This window comes from Rhineura floridana, chromosome 14 (genome assembly GCF_030035675.1).
Source record: "Rhineura floridana isolate rRhiFlo1 chromosome 14, rRhiFlo1.hap2, whole genome shotgun sequence".
Classification (NCBI taxonomy): domain Eukaryota; kingdom Metazoa; phylum Chordata; class Lepidosauria; order Squamata; family Rhineuridae; genus Rhineura; species Rhineura floridana.
The window spans coordinates 25,030,986-25,051,624 of record NC_084493.1 but is presented as its reverse complement, the minus strand read 5'-3'; the positions used below and the strand labels follow the sequence as shown (position 1 = coordinate 25,051,624).

The 20,639-nt window shown below is 44.6% G+C and overlaps 1 protein-coding gene across 1 annotated transcript in view; it reads right to left on the bottom strand.

Moving 5' to 3' along the window:
* LOC133370004 (golgin subfamily A member 6-like protein 22) overlaps nt 1-20,639 on the bottom strand; it is a 67,693-nt gene that overhangs the window by 33,342 nt on the left and 13,712 nt on the right. Inside the window, exons 7-10 of the mRNA XM_061595869.1 lie at nt 20,272-20,397; nt 16,179-16,367; nt 6,590-6,828; nt 3,836-4,061 (exon numbers count right to left, since the gene is read on the bottom strand). Coding sequence (XP_061451853.1) covers nt 3,836-4,061; nt 6,590-6,828; nt 16,179-16,367; nt 20,272-20,397 — 780 coding nt within the window. The remainder of the gene's footprint in view (nt 1-3,835; nt 4,062-6,589; nt 6,829-16,178; nt 16,368-20,271; nt 20,398-20,639) is intronic.

Below are 20,639 nucleotides of genomic sequence, written 5' to 3'. Positions count from 1 at the left end.
ATCTGTGGAGCAGGTGAAAAACCTCATGATATTGGATCAATTATACCATCAGTTACCACCAGAAATAAGGCTCCTGGTCAAAGACCGTTCCCCTACATCGGTGCAGGAGGCCGCAGAGATGGCGGATCACTTCGCCTCCAACAGAACTGGCTGGGTGGGGAAAACATCAAGAGATTTTAAACCCAGACCATATAACGCTGGCAGAAGGGATGTGGTACCACAGACAGTGAGTCCTCCAGTAAAATCTGAAGGGCACAGGACACCCCAGAGTGGATCTGTGTACCCTAAAAGTGAGGAGAAATTATGCTACAAATGTGGTAGACCGGGGCACCTACGTTTTCAATGTGAGGTTGCCAACCCCATTAGTAATCCTGCTCAGACAAGGACAGTGAAAACAGAGCCCAAGGCTTTAGAAACAGCGAAAAATGTTCAGTTCTGCCAGATAAACTGGACAGAAGTAACAGACCTTGATTCAAGTCTGAGAGAGGAAGTGAGTGTACAAGGGGCAAATTATTGGGCATTGCTTGATACTGGTGCCGCTCAGACATTACTGAGGCCAGATTTAATAAAATCTGAGGTAATATTACCTCAGGAAACTGTGACTATCCAAGGAGTGAGGGGTCAACCAGAAAGTTTGCCTGTGGCCCTGGTGGAAATGACTTGGAGAGGCCGAGAGGGCCGATATAAAGTAGGCATTAATGCCCAGCAACAAGAACCAGTAATACTGGGAAGAGATGTAATGGGAGCTCAAGGAAAGATATATGTAGTGACCAGACAGCAAATTGGCAGAGAAAAAGAAGCGATATTAAGGGGGGCTGAAACAAACAGGGTGGAATCTGTTAACCAGCCTCAGGTCACCATAGCAACCACTAGCAGGCCTGCTGAAGGAGACAAACTGTATCAGCTGGTCTCTGGAGAAGAGGCAGAACAATTCAGGGAAGAGCTGCATAAAGATATCAGTTTGAATCAAATAAAGGAACAAGCTCTGACCCAACAGATTCCTTTCACTGACAAACTGAGGAATCAAGTTGTGTGTGAGAATGGGATTTTATATAGACCGTGGATGCCCGCTGAGAGAAAGGATGAATGTGAACCAGTGAAACAAATGATGGAAGTGGTGAAAGAGAATCTCAGTCAAGCTCAGCAGAAGCAAAGTTACTGGTATGACAGAACAGCCAGGGAACGTGTGTATGATGTGGAAGATATGGTTATGGCGTTCATACCCAGGAAACATGACAAATTACAGGCTAACTGGGAAGGACCATATACCATCAGAGAAAGGCTTGACACAGTGACGTATGTAATCACCACAGATCAATTAAACAAAAGCAAAGTGGTTCATGTAAATATGTTGAAGCCTTACCACACCAGGGATGCAAAGGTGTTGCAAGTTACCTTATTCCCTGAGGGAAGTGGGCCTGAACTTCCAGATTTGGTACAGGAAAGCAAAGACAAAGGAGGGGTAGATCAAGTGGAATGGTCAGAGGAGGTGAAGGAGGAAGTAAAAGAAGAGATTCTGAGAGTTTTGAAAACCTATAGGAATCTCTTTAGCAACAAACCTGGCCGAACCAGTATAGTTATACATTCCATTGATACTGGAGATCATGCCCCAATCAGATATGTTCCGTACCGTGTGAATGGGAAAGTTTTGAATGAGATCAAAAAGGAGGTGGAAGATATGCTGGAATTAGGAGTGATCAGGGAATCCATCAGTCCCTGGGCCTCAAGTATTGTCCTGGTTCCGAAAAAAGATGGAACGACAAGGTTTTGCATTGATTATCGGCTAATCAATAAAATTACTGTCCCAGAAGCGTATCCTATGCCTAGGGTAGACGCAATGTTAGAGTTATTGGGGGCAGCAACCATTATCTCTACACTAGATCTCTGTAAAGGATTTTGGCAAATGGAACTAGACGAGCAATCCAGAGCCAAAACTGCCTTCAGTACACCAGATGGGTTATATGAGTTTGTGACCTTACCCATGGGACTAAGGAACTCACCAAGTTCATTTCAGAGGCTAATCAATACTGTGTTGCGAGGCATGTCAGATTTTGCAGTGGCCTATATCGATGACGTGGCCATTTTTAGCAAGTCGGTGCCTGAGCATGTCCAACACCTGACAACAGTATTGGAGGCCTTAAGAAAAGCAGGCCTCACAATAAAAGCTAAGAAATGCCAGTTTGGACTAAAGGAAGTAATCTATTTAGGACATAAGGTGGGGAGTGGGAAAATCACCCCCTTATGGAGCAAGGTGGAGGCAATACAAGCGTGGTCGATCCCTTTAACCAAAAAACAAGTAAGAGCATTTCTGGGTGTGGCTGGATTTTATAGGAAGTTTGTGAGAAATTTTGGGGAAATAGCAACCCCCTTGCATGAATTAACAAAGAAGAAGTGTTCTGAGCGTGTGGTATGGACGGATGAATGTTAGAAGGCTTTTGATCTACTGAAGCAAGCCTTGTGCCAAGGACCCATATTAATAGCACCAGACTATGAGAAACCATTCATCGTGGCTACAGATGCGTCGGACCTGGCGCTGGGAGTCGTCTTGCTACAGGAGAGAGAAGGCACCAGACATCCAGTGGCGTACCTGAGTCGCAAGCTGACGCCGAGGGAGAAAAACTATTCGTCGGTCCAGAAGGAGTGCCTAGCGGTCGTGTGGGGACTGAACAAGTTGCACCCATACGTGTGGGGACGAAGATTCACAGTGACTACGGATCATCGGGCCTTGTTATGGTTGCAGACTATGAAAAACCATAACACTATGCTGCAGAGGTGGTCCTGGGCCCTACAGGACTATCAAGTGGACTTCCAGTTCATAAAAGGCAAGGACAATGTACTGGCCGATGGACTTTCCAGGCAAATGGCTGGGACTGCAGTGACGTGACCAGACGGAGGAACAAAGAAAGACATTTTCCCCATAGAGACTTTTATTTGTTAACGCGACGTATAAATCCTGGAACAGGAATAATACTCTGCCGTTGTTTTAAGGGGGGGGGGAAATGTGATGTTCCTATATTAATGTATATATGGTAAGTGTTGGTTGTTTAGAAGATACATGGTAAGTGGAGTGAAAGAGGAGGGGGAGTGAATGGGCAGTAGAATGCTAGATGATTGGCTGAGTGTTTAAAATGGCTGAACGTATAAAAGGAAGAGTGAGAGTGGAATCTGGGGGTGGATGAGGTGAAACAGAGTGGGTTGCTTGGTGGGGTTTAGAGAGTTGTTTGCCAGGAGAGAGTGGAGAAGGAGGGGGGTGGAGTTCGGATTAGTATTGAGTAAAACCATATGCTTATGTGCCTTAAGAAGAAATCTTGTTAATCTTGTTAGCTTTGTTATCTTTAATAAATACTTAATTTGGTTTACCAAAGGCCTGATCCTTGGCTGGGGTTTCACAGACCAGAAGGGAGGGTAAGGTAATGACCAAGGCTGAAGGGGAACTGTAACAAATGGTGGCAGCGGTGAAGAGAATAACAATACCAGTATTCAGAGTCTCTGGGAATACTAGTATTAGGACGTGACTGGTGGTTGCCTAGCAGGGGGATCTGTTGAGATCTGTGCTAGAGCGGGGAGAGAAACAATAAAAAAGGACAGTCCGGACTGGTGGAGTCCCTGGTGGTGCCTAGTGACAGGCAGTAGCCATGCGCAGGTAGGAACCTGACAGGGAGAGCCAGGGAAGGGCGTCACATGTAGCCTGAGGAGAATTCAGAGGGCCTGACAGAGAGCCCCGAGGGCCACATTTGCCCCTTGGGCCTGAGGTTCACCACCTCTTCACTAGAGCAAAGCCAAAAGAAGAAAGGGGAGATCCTTAGGGGCAGGAGGCTATCCAGAGATCCCGCACCTGGGTAGGGAGGGTCTGGCTCTGGACGTGCATTTCCTCCAACTCCTCCTTGGTCTTCAGGGCTGCAGTCACCTGCTCCCACTGGTCTCTCCAGTACTGGGAGACCTGCTGCTGCTCGGCCAGCTGGTTGGCCACTTCCTCCCGCTTGGCTTGCAATGCCGCTCCTAGCTCCTGGCAACAAGCCTGTAGGAGGTCTTTTTCCCTTTGCAGCAAGGCCTGAGATTCCCTGCAGAAACAGAGAAGAAGGATATGTACAGATAAGGACACACAGTAGCATTGGGACAGCAGGACTTGTACAGATGGCAGCAGCAGCTTGCTAGGTGGGGCTGTGCTAGCTTTTTTGCAGGTCAGTTGCTGTTGCTTACCAGGAGGGAGAGGGGGAGTGAGGCAATGGGGAGGCCAGTGTGGTGGATTTACACTGCAACAACTGTTGGGAGTCCACCACCGATAGACAGAAAGGCCATTCTTCCCTTGGCTGATTCCTTCTCTAAAGTGTTTGTTGTTTTTGCAAGCTTTGCTCCTTCCTTTCTACCCTTCTCTTCCTGTCTGTTTTCAGTTAGCTAGTTAATGGCTCCCTGAGTGGAAGCCACATGGCTGCTTCAGCATCTATGACTTTGCCTCTTTGTAGTGATGAACCTTAAGTTTCTTTATTCTTTCCACTACCAGTCTTAACAGACCAGTTATTTCTGCACTCTGCTGCAATATTATCTACCGAAAGCTCTAACACCAACATCCTCACCGCCTCATCCATCCCCATCCCTCTCAGTAAGCAACAGTAACTCACCTCCAGGAAGCTAACATAACAGTTCTACCCCACCCAGTGAGAGGCTTCTGCAGGTAGGAGAGGTTAACTGGATAGCAATGGCAACTGCCCCCCCCACCACCACCCGCAAGGCCCTCTGCTTCTCAGTATGACGGAGGTGCCTCTCCTTCCTAACTGAGCTTTCCTTAGAATGGAAAACGGAGCCAAAATGAACAGAACAGGAACAAACACACACAATACTAGCTCAGTATTGCCTACACTGGCTGGCAGCAGCTCTCCAGGATTTCAGACATGGGACATTCCCAGCCCCACTTGGAGATGTCTCTGAGGATTGAACCCGGGACCTTCTGCATGCAAAGCGTAAGCCACAGCCCTTGAATGAAATTCAACAGAGGAAAATTCAAAGTTCTGCCAGCTAGGCCAAAAAAATAAACGCATACATCAAATCCACTGGTATAGGATAGGGAGATCCATGGTTTGGCAATCGTACATATGAATAAGGATCTCGGGATTGTAGTTGATCACAAGCTGAACAGGAGTCAGCAGAGTGACGTCAGTAAGGCTATTTCTAGAGGAGGCAATACCTTCATAGAGTTGGAAGGGGGCTTGTAGACCATGAAGTCCAGGGATGGAGAATCTGTGGGCCTCCAGATGTTGTTGGACTCCAATTCCCATCAGCCTCAGCCAGCACGGCTGATAGATTTTAGTGTTATTGTTGGAATTTTAAGATTCTAATGTGAATTGTATGTTTTTATGTTGTACGTCGCCCAGAGTGGCTGGACAACCAGCCAGATGGGCAACTAATAAATTTAATAAATAAATAAATAAATAAAATTGTAGTCCAACCCCCGCTAGAAAGATAACAGAAACCTAGAGCTGGAGCATCCCCAACAGGCAGCCATCCAGCCTCTGCTTGAAGACCCCCAAACCAGGGAGAGCCCACTACCAGCCCTAACTCATTGCTTCCAATCTCAAACTGCTCCTATAGTCAAAAAGTGTCTCCTAGTGTTCAACCAAAACCTCCTCTATTTCTTAATTTTATTACTTTTATATCCTGCCCTTCCTCCCAAAAGGTTACAAACATCTCAAAAAAAAATTTAACAACAAAAAGGAAAGTATTCCAAAATGACAGTTTAAAAACATTCTTCCATCCAGCGATCTCCAGGTTGCCAGGAAAAGTCCCCTTTGGCCATCAAATGCCTGGGTAGACACACTTCACTGGGGAGGGCATTCCACAAATGGAGAGCCACCTCTGTGATGTAAGCCCATTACAGCTAGTTCTGCCCTCTAGGTAAGGATGGACAAATCTCCCAATTGTGGTTTCTTGCCATTTCTTATTTTTATTTTATTTTGTTTATTAAGTTTATAATCCCACCCTTCCTCCCAAAGGAGCCCAGGGCAGTAAACAACAAAGCATAAAATATATTTAAAACATCTTTAAAACAATTCTAATACAGATGCAGGCTGGAAAAGATCTCTACTTAAAAGGCTTAAAATATTTTTCCAGTCCTAAATTCCATCCTCCACATTTCCTCATCAGTTTGTGATTTTAAAAAAAAAAAAAGAAAAAATCATCAGCATTTTAGTGCCAATTTATCCTAATGTGCAAATTTTTGTATGCTATTTTGCCTGATATACACATATTTGCAGACACTTTCCCCTAATATAATACATCTCATATGTATGCATTTTATGCACAGTTTTCACTAATGTACACATTTTTGTACACATTATTTAGTTTGAGAACTGCATCACAAAATTCAGAGAAGTATGAATTCTGAAGGATAGGTGTGTTTTGGTTTGCATACAGTTTCAGAAAGTGCAAATTGGGTAGGCTCACGTTAAAATTCAGACTGAACTGAGTCCCCCCCCCAATCTTTACCTTCTTATCACAACTGAATATTCCATACAAAAACACACACCCCGCACATAGAAAACTAGCATGTAGGGCAAAGGCTCTCTGCCGTCTCCTAATATTTACTACAAAGTACCTCAGATCAGCACAGGTTTCTTGGAGAGGCTTCACATCCTCCTCTTGGTTTGTTCCATCCGCCTGTCCCGGAGGGGGCCTTCCTTCCCCCTCTTCCAGCAGCTGAGTACGCTCATTCTCCAGAGCCTGGATGCGGTTGTCTAGGATTTTCTTCTCCGCCTCCAAATGATGAAGCTTTTCCAAAGAGGCTTCTAGCCTCCGGCGGCTCTCGGCCACTTCAGAAGAAAGCTCTTTGTTCACCTACAAGGGACATCACAAAGCTGTCCTCTATTTGCTTGTCCCATGGACCTTTCCAGGTCAATTCACAAAGGCATTTAAACTTGGTAAACTTGGATTCATCTGGGTAGAATTACTGATCTTGTGAATAGTTGAGCATGGGGCCAAATCACTACCTACCCACAATCTTCAATAGATGAACACATGAAGCTGCACTATACTAGGGGTGGGCAACTTTTTTTCAGTCTGAGGGCCACATTCACTTCTGGGCAATCTCCTGAGGGCCACATGCCAATAGCAGGCAGGCAGGACCAGAGGCAAAAGTGTGCAGGGCAATTAATGTGAATTTTATCTTAGTAGAACAGGCTAGTTTCTACACACACACAAACACCTCTCTGTCCTCCATCCAGGCGAGCAACAGGCATGGTCAGAGTTCAAGGATACATTCTAGACAGGCAAAAATATTTGAGGTATGAGGCAGGGCTAGTGAGGGGTGTGGCCTGTGAAGAGGGGGTGTGGCTTAGGGAGACTTCCACAGGAAGGCTCCAGGTCACCTCTGAGCCTGAGTTTCCTTACCTAAATCATTATTTAGCATTGGTGCATCTAACTAACATGGTGTTCTCCCAATGCTGTTGGACCCCCAGTTCCTATTAGCACCAGCCAGCATGATCAGTGGTCAGGGATGATGGGAGTTGGAGTCCAACAACATCTGGAAAGCACCACGTTGGCTATCTCTGGTTTAGTGCTACATGGATAAGTCTCAGCGAGCCTAAACAAAGCATCATGCTCCCCGGTTCCTCCTCCCATGCAGCTGGTAGGAGTACTTCTGCCACAATTACGTTCCATTTCAAATAATCTCAGCTTGGCCTTACGTGCAAACCAGGAATCCCAGTTTTAAACAAAACCAGGTGTCCTAGTTTGCACGTAAAGCCAAGAAGCTTAGACGTCAGATGTAGGGTAGAAGGTATTCAAGATGTGGCCACACCTTCAGAGACCAGATAGATAGTGGCCACCGTTTGCCAGGCTTGGTCCTTGAACTTTCTCCCATACTTCAAATTTAAACCATGTTTTCAAACTGGTTTAGCCCATTCTGTTTTCCTCTGAAGAACTCTGAGTATTATAGGTATGAAGAAACTTTATTTTATATATATAATAGGGCACTCAGGGTGGCTACAATAAAATAGCACACATATATAATAAAATACACAATAAAAACACAAATTAAAATGTAAATTAAAATGCATAAAATACTATTAAAATACATAAAATGCATTATGCCTACACATACAAACATACATACATGTATATATGTGCATACACATATAAAAGCGTGAGAATATTAAAAGATAAAAATAAAAGATAAAAAACAGTGTCAGGCTGACCGTCAGTCCCAACCAAAGGCTCTCCAGAACAAAATAGTTTTTACAAGTTTCCGGAAGACCATCAGGGAGGGAGCAAAGCGGGCTTCTTGGGGCAGGGAGTTCCAAAGTCTGGGAGTCACAATTGAAAAGGCTCTTTCCCATGTGCCTGTCAATCTAACTTCTTTCATTCCAGGCACGCAGGGGAGACCAGAGGCAGAACATATGGACATAAGCGGTCCCTTAAGTACACTGGTCCAAGGCCATTTAGGGCTTTAAAGGTCAAAACCAGCACTTTGAATTGGGCTCGGAAACAAATTGGGAGCCAGTGGAGTCGATAAAGCACAGGGGTGATATGCTCCCTGTGCCGTGCTTCAGTTAATATTCTGGCTGCTGCATTTTGGACCAGCTGTAGTTTCCAAAGGCAGCCCCACGTAGAGTGCGTTACAGTAATCAAGTCTCAATGTCACCAATGCATGTGTCACCGTGGTTAGGTCTGCTGCTTCCAGGAATGGACGCAGCTGGTAGACCATTTTGAGATAGCCAAAAGCACCACTGGCTACCGCAGCCACCTGATATTCCAGCAGCAGGGCAGGATCCAGAAGAACTCCCAAACTGCGGGCCTGCTCTTTCAAGGGGAGTGCAACCCCATCCAGAACAGGTTGCAACCCTATCCCTGGGACAGATTCCCCTTGACCAGCAACACTTGCATCTTGTCTGGATTAAGTTTCAGTTTGTTAGCCCACATCCAGTCCTTCACAGCCTCCAGGCACCGGTTTAGGACAAGCAGTCCTACCCTGCCATCAGATGGAAGGAAGAGATAGAGTTGAGTGTCATCAGCGTATTGATGACATTACACTCCAAATCTCCAGATGATCTCTCCCAGCGGTTTCATATAAATGTTAAAGAGCATGGGAGACAGTATGGAACCCTGTGGTACCCTGTAGGCCAACGGCCAGGGGGTCAAGTAGTAGTCTCCCAGCACCACTTTCTGGGTCCTGTCCATCAGGTAGGAATGGAGCCACTGTAAAACAGTGCCTCCTAGACCCATCCCAGCAAGATGGTTCAGAAGGATACCATGATTGCTATATGACAGCCCTTTCAGAGAACTTGACTTCCCAGAGTTCCTTGGCTACAGGCCATTGCAATTAAACTGCCCCGAAAGAGAAATAAATTTGTTGGGTGGACATGTGTCCTTCACAAACAGCAGCATATGTAATGAACAGAGGATAGAGAAATATATTGATTGCCAGTGCAGTGTAGTGGCTAGAGTGCTGGACTAGGAGATACAGGTACAAACCTCCACTCAAAAGATAAAAGCCTGCTGGATCAGGCCAGTGGCCCATCTAATCCAGCAGCCTGTCCTCACAGTGGACAACCAGATGCCTATGGAAAGCCCACAAGGAGGACGTGAGCACAAGAGCATCCTCTCCACTTGTGATTCCCAAAAACTGGCATTCAGAAGCATACTGCCTCTGACAGTGGAGGCAGAATGTAGCCTTCATGGCTAGTAGCCATTGATAGCCTTATGCTCCAGGAAGTTGCCTAATCCTCTGTTAAAGCCATCCCAATTGGTGGTCATCACTACTTCTTGTGGGAGTGAATTCCATAGTTCAACCATGCTTTAAAAGATTCCCTAGTTTAACCATAGTTTAACCCTCAGTCTAATCTACCTCCCAGGGCTGTTGTGAAGATAAAATGAGGTGTGTGCATGGGGAGGATGGGAGAACCAAGCATGCTGCCTTGTGCTCCTTGGAAGAAAAGGGAGGTACACATGTAATTAATAATGATAGTGACATGGATCCCACCCACAACTGGAGAAATGGGCACAAGGCCTGTTCCCAGAATGGAGAATCACCTGGATGGTGGAAAAAGATGGCGACGGTGTTAGACGTATAGGAAACAACTCCCAGTCTTCGCTGAGCTTTCTCATCATATTTGGTAAGCTCTGACTTAGCTACAGCTGGATAAAATCTAACCAAAATAATACTTATAGTCTGTAGTGCTTGTTGAAGCAGCAATAGGAGCGATTTTCTCCTAGCTGAGGGTGAAAATAGCAAAGACACCAGACTGGCTTCCCTCCCCTCCTCCCCCTCACTCCCTGTGATAAGAACTTGACTCAACAATAAACATCATCTCAGCGTGTGAAATTTAACAATCTGCTTACAGCTGCCTATTTACAGCTGCTCTCTAATATATTGCTAGTACCTGAATTTTATATCCAGCCAAGAATTTCACATTCAGCCAAGCTTGAACTTTTTCTCTTACAACACTCATGGTGCTTACGCATCAAGCATCCAAGATACTAGGGGTGGTTACCCTCACAGGCATAGACCCCCCAAGAAAGAAAGGGAAGAAGCAAGCGAAAATCCTTTCGTACTTCTCCAAGAAAGGGGGCTGCAAGGAGTGCAACAAAGGAAGCTCTTCTGCTCCTAATGAGGGATGTCATAATGTAGAAGTATCATCTCATAATCCTCCTAGTTTGGATTGGTCCGTGGACTATACTAAAAGCGACCTATATCTTTATGACAGACCCTCCCAGGGAGTGGATTTAGCCACAGAAATTGCACAAGTGGATATCCCTCAAGTGGATTTGCCTAGTGACACACCTGGGACAGGGTGTTGCTCTACTCACATTTCACATGACCCGCTTCCTGGAAGTGAGGTTGAGGATGCTCTTCCCTTGCCCGAATGGGGGGTTACTGCCCCTGATCCGCTCCAGATTTCTGAAGGTTTTTCGACACCTCCCACTGTACCTAGGCCTGATAATCTCACAAGCCCCTGGATCACACCTTCTTTACAAAGGCAAGCGGAGCAGGAAGGGATGGATAAAGTATACCCCCTTAAATTGGAGTCATCTCTATGGCTGCTGGCTAACGATCTCGACTCAATCAAAAACTTCTTGTCGGAATGTTACGCTTTCTTGGTCGTGATAGCCGAATTCTATAAATCTCCCATTTGTGAAACCCACAACGAGCGCTTGGGAACTCCTATGGGAACTCATATGGGTACTCAGACCTCTCCTATACTCAGAATGAAGACCCTCGCTCCCAAAAACACAAAGAAGGGCTCCAAGCGCAAACCTGTGAAATCGAAGGGAGTAGAGGTGGCCCAGAAGAAATCTGGAAACCTTAAGTCTAAAGGGAAAAAGAAAAATACTTCAACCCGCTCCAAGGGAATGGATTTTTAAAAGCTCTTCAAAATAATGGAAGCAACCCCACAGACTCCCACCCAGCCGTCCAGGTTATCTAAGTCAGAATCCCAGAACACTAAGGACTGCTCTACCGCTGGACATCTAGATCTCCCTCGCATACCACCGCATCCACTTACTGGGCCTAATTATACCTCCCTACCTTCTGAGGCACCTCCAAATGCTTTAACTGAGAACATGCCTCCCGGCGATGTAATCCAAGATCCGTGGCAACATGTCCTTGACTCTGACTTATTGCTGCAAGATGAGGTGCGTTACTCCCCTCTTCCTATATCCCAGCAAAACTGGACTCTATCTCTGAGCTGTTGCAAATTAGTGATTTCCAACTTTCCAAAACCAAAAGGTATGATACCTTTTTACCAACGCAAAGCTCACTTACAGGATGTGGTGTCCCAGAATGTGGCCTGATAGAAGACATCATGGGCATTGAATACCTATTTTATGATTATCAAAATGCCTGAGCAGTGGTGACTTTTGGGTCCTGGACGTCCTTGTTGTGGCTATATATGGAGAAGGATAATTTTTATCGTGCAGGGCTACCTTTAAGTAGGTTATTTGCAAACCAGAAGCCCATCCAACTTTTTAGTAAAATCTCGAGCCATGATATAAAGGAAAATTTAAGGAACTCTCCTTGGTGTTTGGACGAGCCTTTGATTGAAGTCCATTCCATGTTTTTAGATCCACATTTTCAACAGCCACAACCCTCTACTCTAATCTTTGCCCCAACCTTGGAAGAGAAGGAACTTATAAACTCGTTCCACTTCCTGCCTATAAGATCTCAGAAGGAGATCATTGACCGACTGACGATCTTAAGAGACACTCTTGCCCACGCCATCTCCCCTGAAGTTGAAATGACACCCACACCTCAGGAATGTACTCAAGTGAGATCTGTTCTTAAGAGAAAGACCACCCAACAGATCGCAATCAACTCTCTGATTTAAATTTCTTCTCCACCAAAGGACTCTATGCGCTCCCCTTTGGGAGATCGCAACCACCAACCAATAGCTATGGTGTGGTACAGGCTTCTCTTAAGATATCTTCCCTTAATGCCCCGCATAAACCATTAATGGTGGGTTCAGACTGGGATAGATCCAGATATCTTTGTCCTGAGGAACTGGCTCACGTCCCGGTGGGGCCCTCTGAAACAGGGACTGCAGAGGCATCTCCGTGTGTGCCCCTGGTAAGGTCTGGCGGAATATTTTTGGATAAAGATGGTGTGCTAAACCATATCTCAGAGTGCGTTTGACAATCCCCGCTTAGAGATGGCCCTCCAGCAAAGTCTATGTTAGGGGAGGATGGCGCACGTCTATCACCAGTTTGGGGCCGGGCTGGTTACCAAATGGACCAAATTAATTTCCTGACTTGGAATATAGCGGGATGGACGTCTAAACAAAACTGTCCTGGGTTCAGGGAATTTTTGGGTTCCCATGATGTGATATTTATACAGGAAACCTGGTCTTGTAAAAAAATCTATGTGAATGGTTTTTTGGTATTAGAGTTATTTGCTGAGCCCCCTAAAGGGAAAGGCAGGCCCAAGGCAGGCTTAGCAATTCTGGTTTCCACTTCTCTACATATGAACATCAGAGAGCTTCCGCCATGCAGAAATACTGCGATTGAGGGATTAATTGAGTTTAGAACTATCACCCTTCTATTAATTAATGTATATATCCTGCCCTCGTCTCACAAACGTGGTATAATAGCGTCTTGGGAAATCTGGAAAAATATGTAGTTGAACTAGAAGCTCTATACCCTAGGGCATACCCCATTGTTGTGGGATATTTCAATGCCAGGATAGGCTCGAATAACAATGCCCTTTTCTTATCCAAACTATGGGGAGGAATAGATACAGATAACTTTATTCCTAGGTTTGACAGATTTTCCAAGGATCTAAAGGTGAATTACGCGGGAACCTGTCTGACTCAATTAGTGGCCCGTTTAAACTTGACGATTCTTAATGGCCATACAAAAGTTGACAATCCTGCAGAATTCACCTACATCTCTAGCCATGGAAGTAGTGTGGTGGATTATGTGCTCATTTCCCAATCTCTCTTAAATTTAATCTCCAACTTTTCAGTTGGCGCGAGATTTGAAAGTGATCATTTACCTTTAACTTTTACCCTGCTAATACCTGAGTTAGGCCACCTAGAGATAAATCCTCATTATGAGGTCCAGGCACCTTACTCCTCTTATAAGAGAGTCTTTTGGTTGGATGCGATCGCTGAGAAGGTGTCTAACCTCTTAGACTCTCCTTCGAGCTTGGATCTTAGGTTCCGATTAGTTGATGCTAGTGCAATTTCGGCTGGCTTATATGTCTATTCTACTCTGACCTCAGCCCTGAAGACGGCCTTAAGGCCACCACCCCCTTCTTCTCGAATACTCAGGACAAAAACTTCTAGCTGGTTTGACATGAGGCTAAGAACCAATTGAGAAGGGTGTATATCAGGTATAGAAACGATAATGTAAATACACTGCCATCGGAATATTACCTTATTAAAAGGAAATATAAACTACTGATTGCTATCAAAAATTGACGAGATGTTCAAGAGCGATGGAAGGTTCTAATAAATGCCTCTTTAAATAATAACTCCAAGCTCTTTTGGTCCTTGGTTACAGGTGCCTTGGGCTCTTCTTCTAACTCCCAATGTAACATCCCGCCCGCTATATGGGAACACCATTTCTCCACTTTGTTTGCAAATTCCTCAGATTACTCTTCATGTATGCCAACTATTATAGACATAAGCGCATTGCCAGCTTGGCCCCCAATTGAACAATCCGAGATAGCTAAATTGATTAAGTCCTTAAAAACTGGTAAGGCCCCGGGGATTGATTCTATTCCTTCTGAACTGATAATAGCGCATATAGACTGGTGGGCCCCAATACTGGCCAGCCTCTTCACCTTGATTAACCTAATGGGCAAGTTTCCCCAAGCTTGGCTTGAGGCGGTTGGTATCCCAGTATATAAAAAAAGGGATAGGGATGACCCCACCAACTATAGACCCATTAGCCTTCTGTCAGTGGTGGGAAAGATTTACACTAGCCTCTAAATGTGAGACTGACTTCTTGGATATATATTGGGTCGAGAGCAGGCTGGTTTTAGAAAGGGCAGATCTACTATTGATCATTGTTTAGTATTGAGCCATCTGGCAGAGAAGTATAGATGCTCTTTCAGTAATGGTTTATATGTTGCCTTTATCGATCTGAAGACTGCCTTTGACTCCATCCCGAGAGAATTACTATGGATTAAATTATCCCAGACATTGATCGATAAGAGACTCTTGTTCTTGATTAGCCGTTTATATCAGCACACAACACTTCGTGTGCGATGTGGCATGGATGGTAGTCTGACAAATCCTATCTCTGCCACAAAAGGGGTATGTCAGGGATGCATACTGGCCCCTACCCTATTCAATCTTTTTATCAACAATCTGAGTAAATACTGCCTTGCTGATAACTTCCATCCTCCCAAACTGGCCGATACTAAGTGACCTCTACTGCTTTATGCAGATGACGCTGTATTAATGTCCTTCTCGAAGACTGGCCTAAAACGCCTCTTGCGTGCTTTTATGACTTATTGTGACAAAAACTCCCTTACCATCAATTTCAATAAGTTAAAAATTATGGCTTTCTCTCGGCGCTCTGCAATCCATTCTTGGGTAATAAATGGCCAAAAGATTGATCAAGTCAAACAGTACAGGTACCTGGGGATCTTGTTCTGTGCTTCACTCTCTGGTCTACACATATCCGAATTGCAGTCCAAACTGCCCGTAACACCTCTAAGGCCATTCTTCGATTTTTTTCTACCCAGGGCGGCCAGTATATCCCGGCTGCTCTCCAGACTTTTAAAGCTAAAATCCTCCCTCAACTCCTCTATGGTATTCCATTATGGGTTTCTAGCTTTAATGCCAAAGTGGAATCGATACTTTCGATCTTCCTGCGCTCTATATCCAGAATGCCTCGATGTGCCTCGGCAGCTGGCCTCCGCCTCGAAGCGGGCTTAAATTCCATTGAATGCTCTGCCTGGATTTATGCTTTCAGATTCTGGACCAAAGCTGCTTATGCTGCCCATTCTTTAGGCTACCTAAATTTAATTTGGAAAGACCCTCACCTCAGCTCTTGGTCCAAAAACTTTAATGAGAAAGTAAAGTTACTTGGCCTATCACTGGATTTGCTTTCCTCTATGGATCTTGAATCCGCAAATCACACTATTGGCCAGCGTATCAAGGATATAGCCCTCCAATATTCAATGGCCAGTGCTCATAAAACGTGTTCCCCTTTTTATTTTGGCCTAAGCCTTTCATTCCCTAAATCTGTGGCCTTTCTTGCCAATCTGACCATTCCCAGTTTTCGTCATCTGTTTGCCAGGGCTAGATTCAACTGCCTCCCCTCGGCGCTCTTAGAGGGCCGCTTTCAAGGAATTCCATATGAAAAGCGACTTTGTATCTGCAAGAAGGGAGAGGTAGAAACAATTGCTCATGTTCTTCTTACCTGTGACTTATATAAAGATGTACGTGCCAGATTTATTTTGCCACATATCGAAGCTTTTCCTGGCAGGCCCACCAAGTGGTTAGTGAACCATCTCCTGTCTGATATAGACAAGCATACCACTGAATCAGTCGCCCAGTTTCTAATTCTAGCTCAGAGCCTACGTAAAAATGGTACCTAACATTATGACTGATTGTTGTAGACTAACTTTTTAGGTGATGATTTTGTATCGTATCGTTTTATTTGTTTTAATCTGAAAATTTAATCAATTGTATATTGGGTCTATGACCGCACAATAAAATTTGATTTGATTTGAGAATCACCTGTCTGGTTGACTCCAGCTCCTCTTTCATGAGGACCTTCTCCTTGTCCTGGTGGTTGACTTGGGTCTTGGCACTGGCAAGCTCTGAATAGAGGGCTGAGACTTGATCACTGAAACCTTCTTGCTTCTTCTGTGCACCCTCCAGTTCCATGGTGAGATGCTGGACTTGCTGGTGGAGAGCCACTTTCTCCTGCAACCCAGTCACCATTGTTGTTATTTTAATAATTGGTATCTCATTCTTCTTTAGCAAACTAAATGCAGAGCAACTAACAGCACAAGACTAAATGATCCATTGCTTGTAGAAAACTAGCTTGTCAGGGGAAGGCCATGTCTCTTCTCCCTTAAATGCTAGGTTTCCATTTGCAGGTGCCAAGGTCCCCAGATTCTGAAATCCAAATATACTATTCTAATTAAGCAAATCTACAAGCATTTGCTTGCTTAGTTTCTATGCAACTAAATCTTTTCTTGGCCATCTGAGTTCCTCCATCCTCTTTTTTTCCCTGAAACACCCATCTGTATCTCAAATATGCAATACCTGGAGGAGTCTCTCCCTATCAGAAAGAGCAGGCTTCAGCTTCAGATTTAGCTCCCTTATGTTCTCCTCCAGCCGATCTTTTTCCTGTTGAGTTAATTAGCATATATATGTTAGAATTTAATTTGAATGTATTCTGATTGAGTGCAGAGTGCTTAATACTAATACAACTTCCTTATTCAGATCAGGCCACTGGCCCACCGAGCTTAGGTCCACAGAAGCTCCTGGATCTGTGCACAGCTGCCCCATGTGGTGAGCCACTGAACTGCAGGCAGCAATGAATCTAAGGGAAGTAGCTTCAGGCCTGGACTGACACCACCCACCAAGGCTGGTCATTAGATCCTCCTGGACAGGAAACAGTATAAAAGGACTTCCTGCTGCAGTTGGATCTTGTCTGAGCAGTGTGGTCTTCCTGAGCTTGGCCTAGTGTTAGAGTTTTTGGTAGATATATATTGCAGCAAAGTGCAGAAATAACTGGACTGTTAAGACAGATAGTTGAAAGAATAAAGAAACTTAAGAGGGAAAATCATAAATGTCAAAGCAGCCATGCAGCCTGCACTCAGGGAGCTATTGCTAATTAACTGAGAGCAAAGACAGGAAGGGGAGGAGCAAAGCCTGCAAAAACAACAAACACTTTAGAGGAGGAAGCAGCAGAGGGAAGAATAGATGGCCTTTCTATCTATCCCCCCCCCGGTTCAGGTCACAGTTGTAACCAACATTGGTGCTTTACTCCCAACAGGTCTGTTCCTGTATCCTTTGGTTATTTTTTGGTCCTGAGTTCTGGCTTGCTCCTCAATTCCATCTCCTGGTTTGTCCTTTGGAACCTGGTTTGTCCCATCTCCTGGAAGTCCTTTGACTTGCTCTGTCTATACCTCCTGGTTTGTTTTTCAGTCTTGACTTTTGGCTTGCACTGGGCTTCTGGCTCACCCACTTCAAAGACTGCTGACTGTGGTTCAGCCCTGACATTCAGTATTATCTGCTTTAACTGGCAGCAGGCGCTCTCCATGGTCCAAGGCACAGGACATTTGCAGTCCTGCTCCTAAGGTCCTTTAACCAGAGATGCCAGAGATTGAACATGGCTCCGCCTGCATGCTAAGCCATTGGGTTATGGCTCCTCTTTTGCAAAAACATACAAGGAATATCTTAAAATTAAACAATAGAAGGATAAGACCAGAGTGGTATGGGAGGGAGGTAATAAACTGCCCAGTAGGCTGATTTATAAAAGAAATTTTGCACTGCAATATATTAGTAGCATTCATACCCATCACTTAAAATCACTATACCTGTGTCTCAGACTCTCAGTCTACATTATTAACATTTAGGTGGGATTTAAAAAAAAAATCCTGTTCACCAAGGCATTTGATGGCGGAAAGATATTGTTCCAGGCAACCTTGAAATTACTTAGCTGTGAAGAATATCTGATTGTTTTTAAAAGGTTTTAATTTATTTATTAAATTTGTTGGTTTTTTCTACACAAATATGTGCACTGAAAGCAACTTCCAGTTAATAAGGATTAAAAGTAAACGTTAATTGAAAAAAACAGTATTAAGGTGATAGAACAACTCTTAGGAAGGCTACACAACAGAAGCCCTCCAAAGCCTTCCAAAGTTAAGAACCACATGCCTGGGAGATGAGAATGGTTTTGCCTGGCACTTAAAGATTGATAATGATTTTGCTGCTCTGGACTCTGGACAAATCAACACACTCCTGTTTACTAAATCTAAATTATACAGCTACGAGAGTGGCTATATACTATAGCCAGCATGAGGTTTTCTCATTCCGCAGTGTTAAATTGAAAATACCCCCCATGCCATACTGCTGCTTCCCATAAGCTCATTTCAAAACAAAACCTTACAAAACTTATAGTCCTGAACTCAGAAATGCTTGCTTAACAACCCTCTAAATTTTCATGGCAATACACAAAACAGTCAGAGAGAATTGAGAGTTCAAAGTGTAAAAAGAGAGCGAAACAGTACAGACCCCTTTTGGACTTTTTTCTGTCAGAGTTCTCATAATTTGTTGAAATTAATTAAAAATCAGCCATGTTCACAGAGTATCTGTAATCCTGCTACTGACCTTGCCCCATACTCTGACATTTGTCGTCTGCCGTTTAAAAGTTAAAAAAATGCCTGGCTGATTTTTAATTAATTTAAGAAACTTAGCATTGGAGTCAATGATAAGCATGGGCATACTCAGTAAGAACCAACTGTCAGTGTTCTAAAGCCAGACTCACAGCTGCTTGGCTTGGCTAGTCAGGAGGCCACACCCATGCCAGACCTTTATTTCACTTGAGACAGTCATGGCTTCCCCCAAAGAATCCTGGGAAGTGTAGTTGCCACTACTCAACATATGCTCAGAGGCACATGTTAGCAAATTCTTCCAAGCTACACAGGAAATGGATTGGACTGTGAAAGACCAACTCAAATTGTGTTTGCATTTTAACAAATTTGTAGAGCAGTACAATATCTCAGAGAGGAGGTCTGGTCTCCTGCTCCCCTGGTACATTCATTATTACTGCCCAATTTCCCTGCTTTTTAAAGTTGGATAGAAATATCTGTTGGCTATAGGTACGTTCTTAAATTGCAAGGGTTTTTTGCCTATTAATGAATAAATAATAAATACACTCATGTTAACTGTCTCACTGTTTAAAGCATTTTTATCCCATCTCTCACACAAGAGCAAATCTAAAACTGCAATAAGAACAACAGTATCAAAAAACATACAAATCCAGTTTTGATAGATGGGGCCCTCACTAAAGTGCTCTGTGGTGAGCCCACTCCTACATCAGAGGGCCGCATCAGGCTTGTGGCAATAGCGTTGGACAGCATATGATCACCATTGGGAGCTACCATTTTAATCTCCCACAATGCCTTACATATCAGGGGCATTGTAGGAAATCAGAATGGCAGCTCCCAGACCTAGCTGTCAAAAAGTGGTTAGAAGACCAGGAACAAGATTAAGGGGGGAGGAGCTAGGCAGTGGTATTTGGTGCCCAATGGAACTGGCAGGGCGGAAGGGCGGGAGATCAACAGTAGGTGGAGCCTGAGCCAGTGACAGGCAAACCCACAGCCAATGGCAGGCGGATCCACCCCCTGACTGATTGTAAGTAAGAAGGCATGCAGGTGGGAGCTGGCTGAGGGCAGATTAAGATTGGTGGGGCGGTGCACCACTTGCCCTAATGGATCAGCCTCCACTGGAGCTAGTGCAAACTTTAGCAGTACATCCTGATGGGCGCTGGTTTCCTGATAGGTGCTGGAGAATGTCATGTGCCAATACTGGAGTCTGCAACCTACAGTAGATCCATCAGTGAACTGTTCAAAGCATGTTTATTGACGTAACTAGAACCATATTCTTTGGGGCTTTGCCCTTCTCCTTGCTAGTTTTGGTCCTAGTTGGCGTTACAGAAGCCCCCACCCCCCTTCGTTCCAAGTTTCTTGATTAAGGCCAGCAGCTACTTTACATTCTGCTCTATCTGTACTTGTAATTCTTCTAACTACAAGCCAAGTCACTGTCTTATCAGCAGGAACTAAGCAATGGGCAGATTCTTGCTCAGTATACACACCAGCCTGATGCTATTGTAGGCAGCTTGGAGTCTCCCTCTTTCTTCCTTCAGCGCTTGGCTGAACTGCTGTGCATTTGTTGCTCTCTGGATAGCCTCGGCAGTCTCCCCCAGTGCCATCTGCTGACCCTGTGATGAGCAAAGGGGAGAAGAACAATCTCTTAAAAAAAAAACAACGGCGCTCGGGTGATCATATATACCTCCAGTGAATGCAGATGCTGCCAATGGCTATATAGCCAAAACAAGGCTACCGAGAAACAAGTGGAAGATGTAAGCATGTTCAGGGGAGCCCCAAGGTTTGCAAAAGTAGAAAAAATACTTGGGGGGAGCTAAGGCAGCACCTCCTCCCCAAAAAACAGCTCAATGAGGAC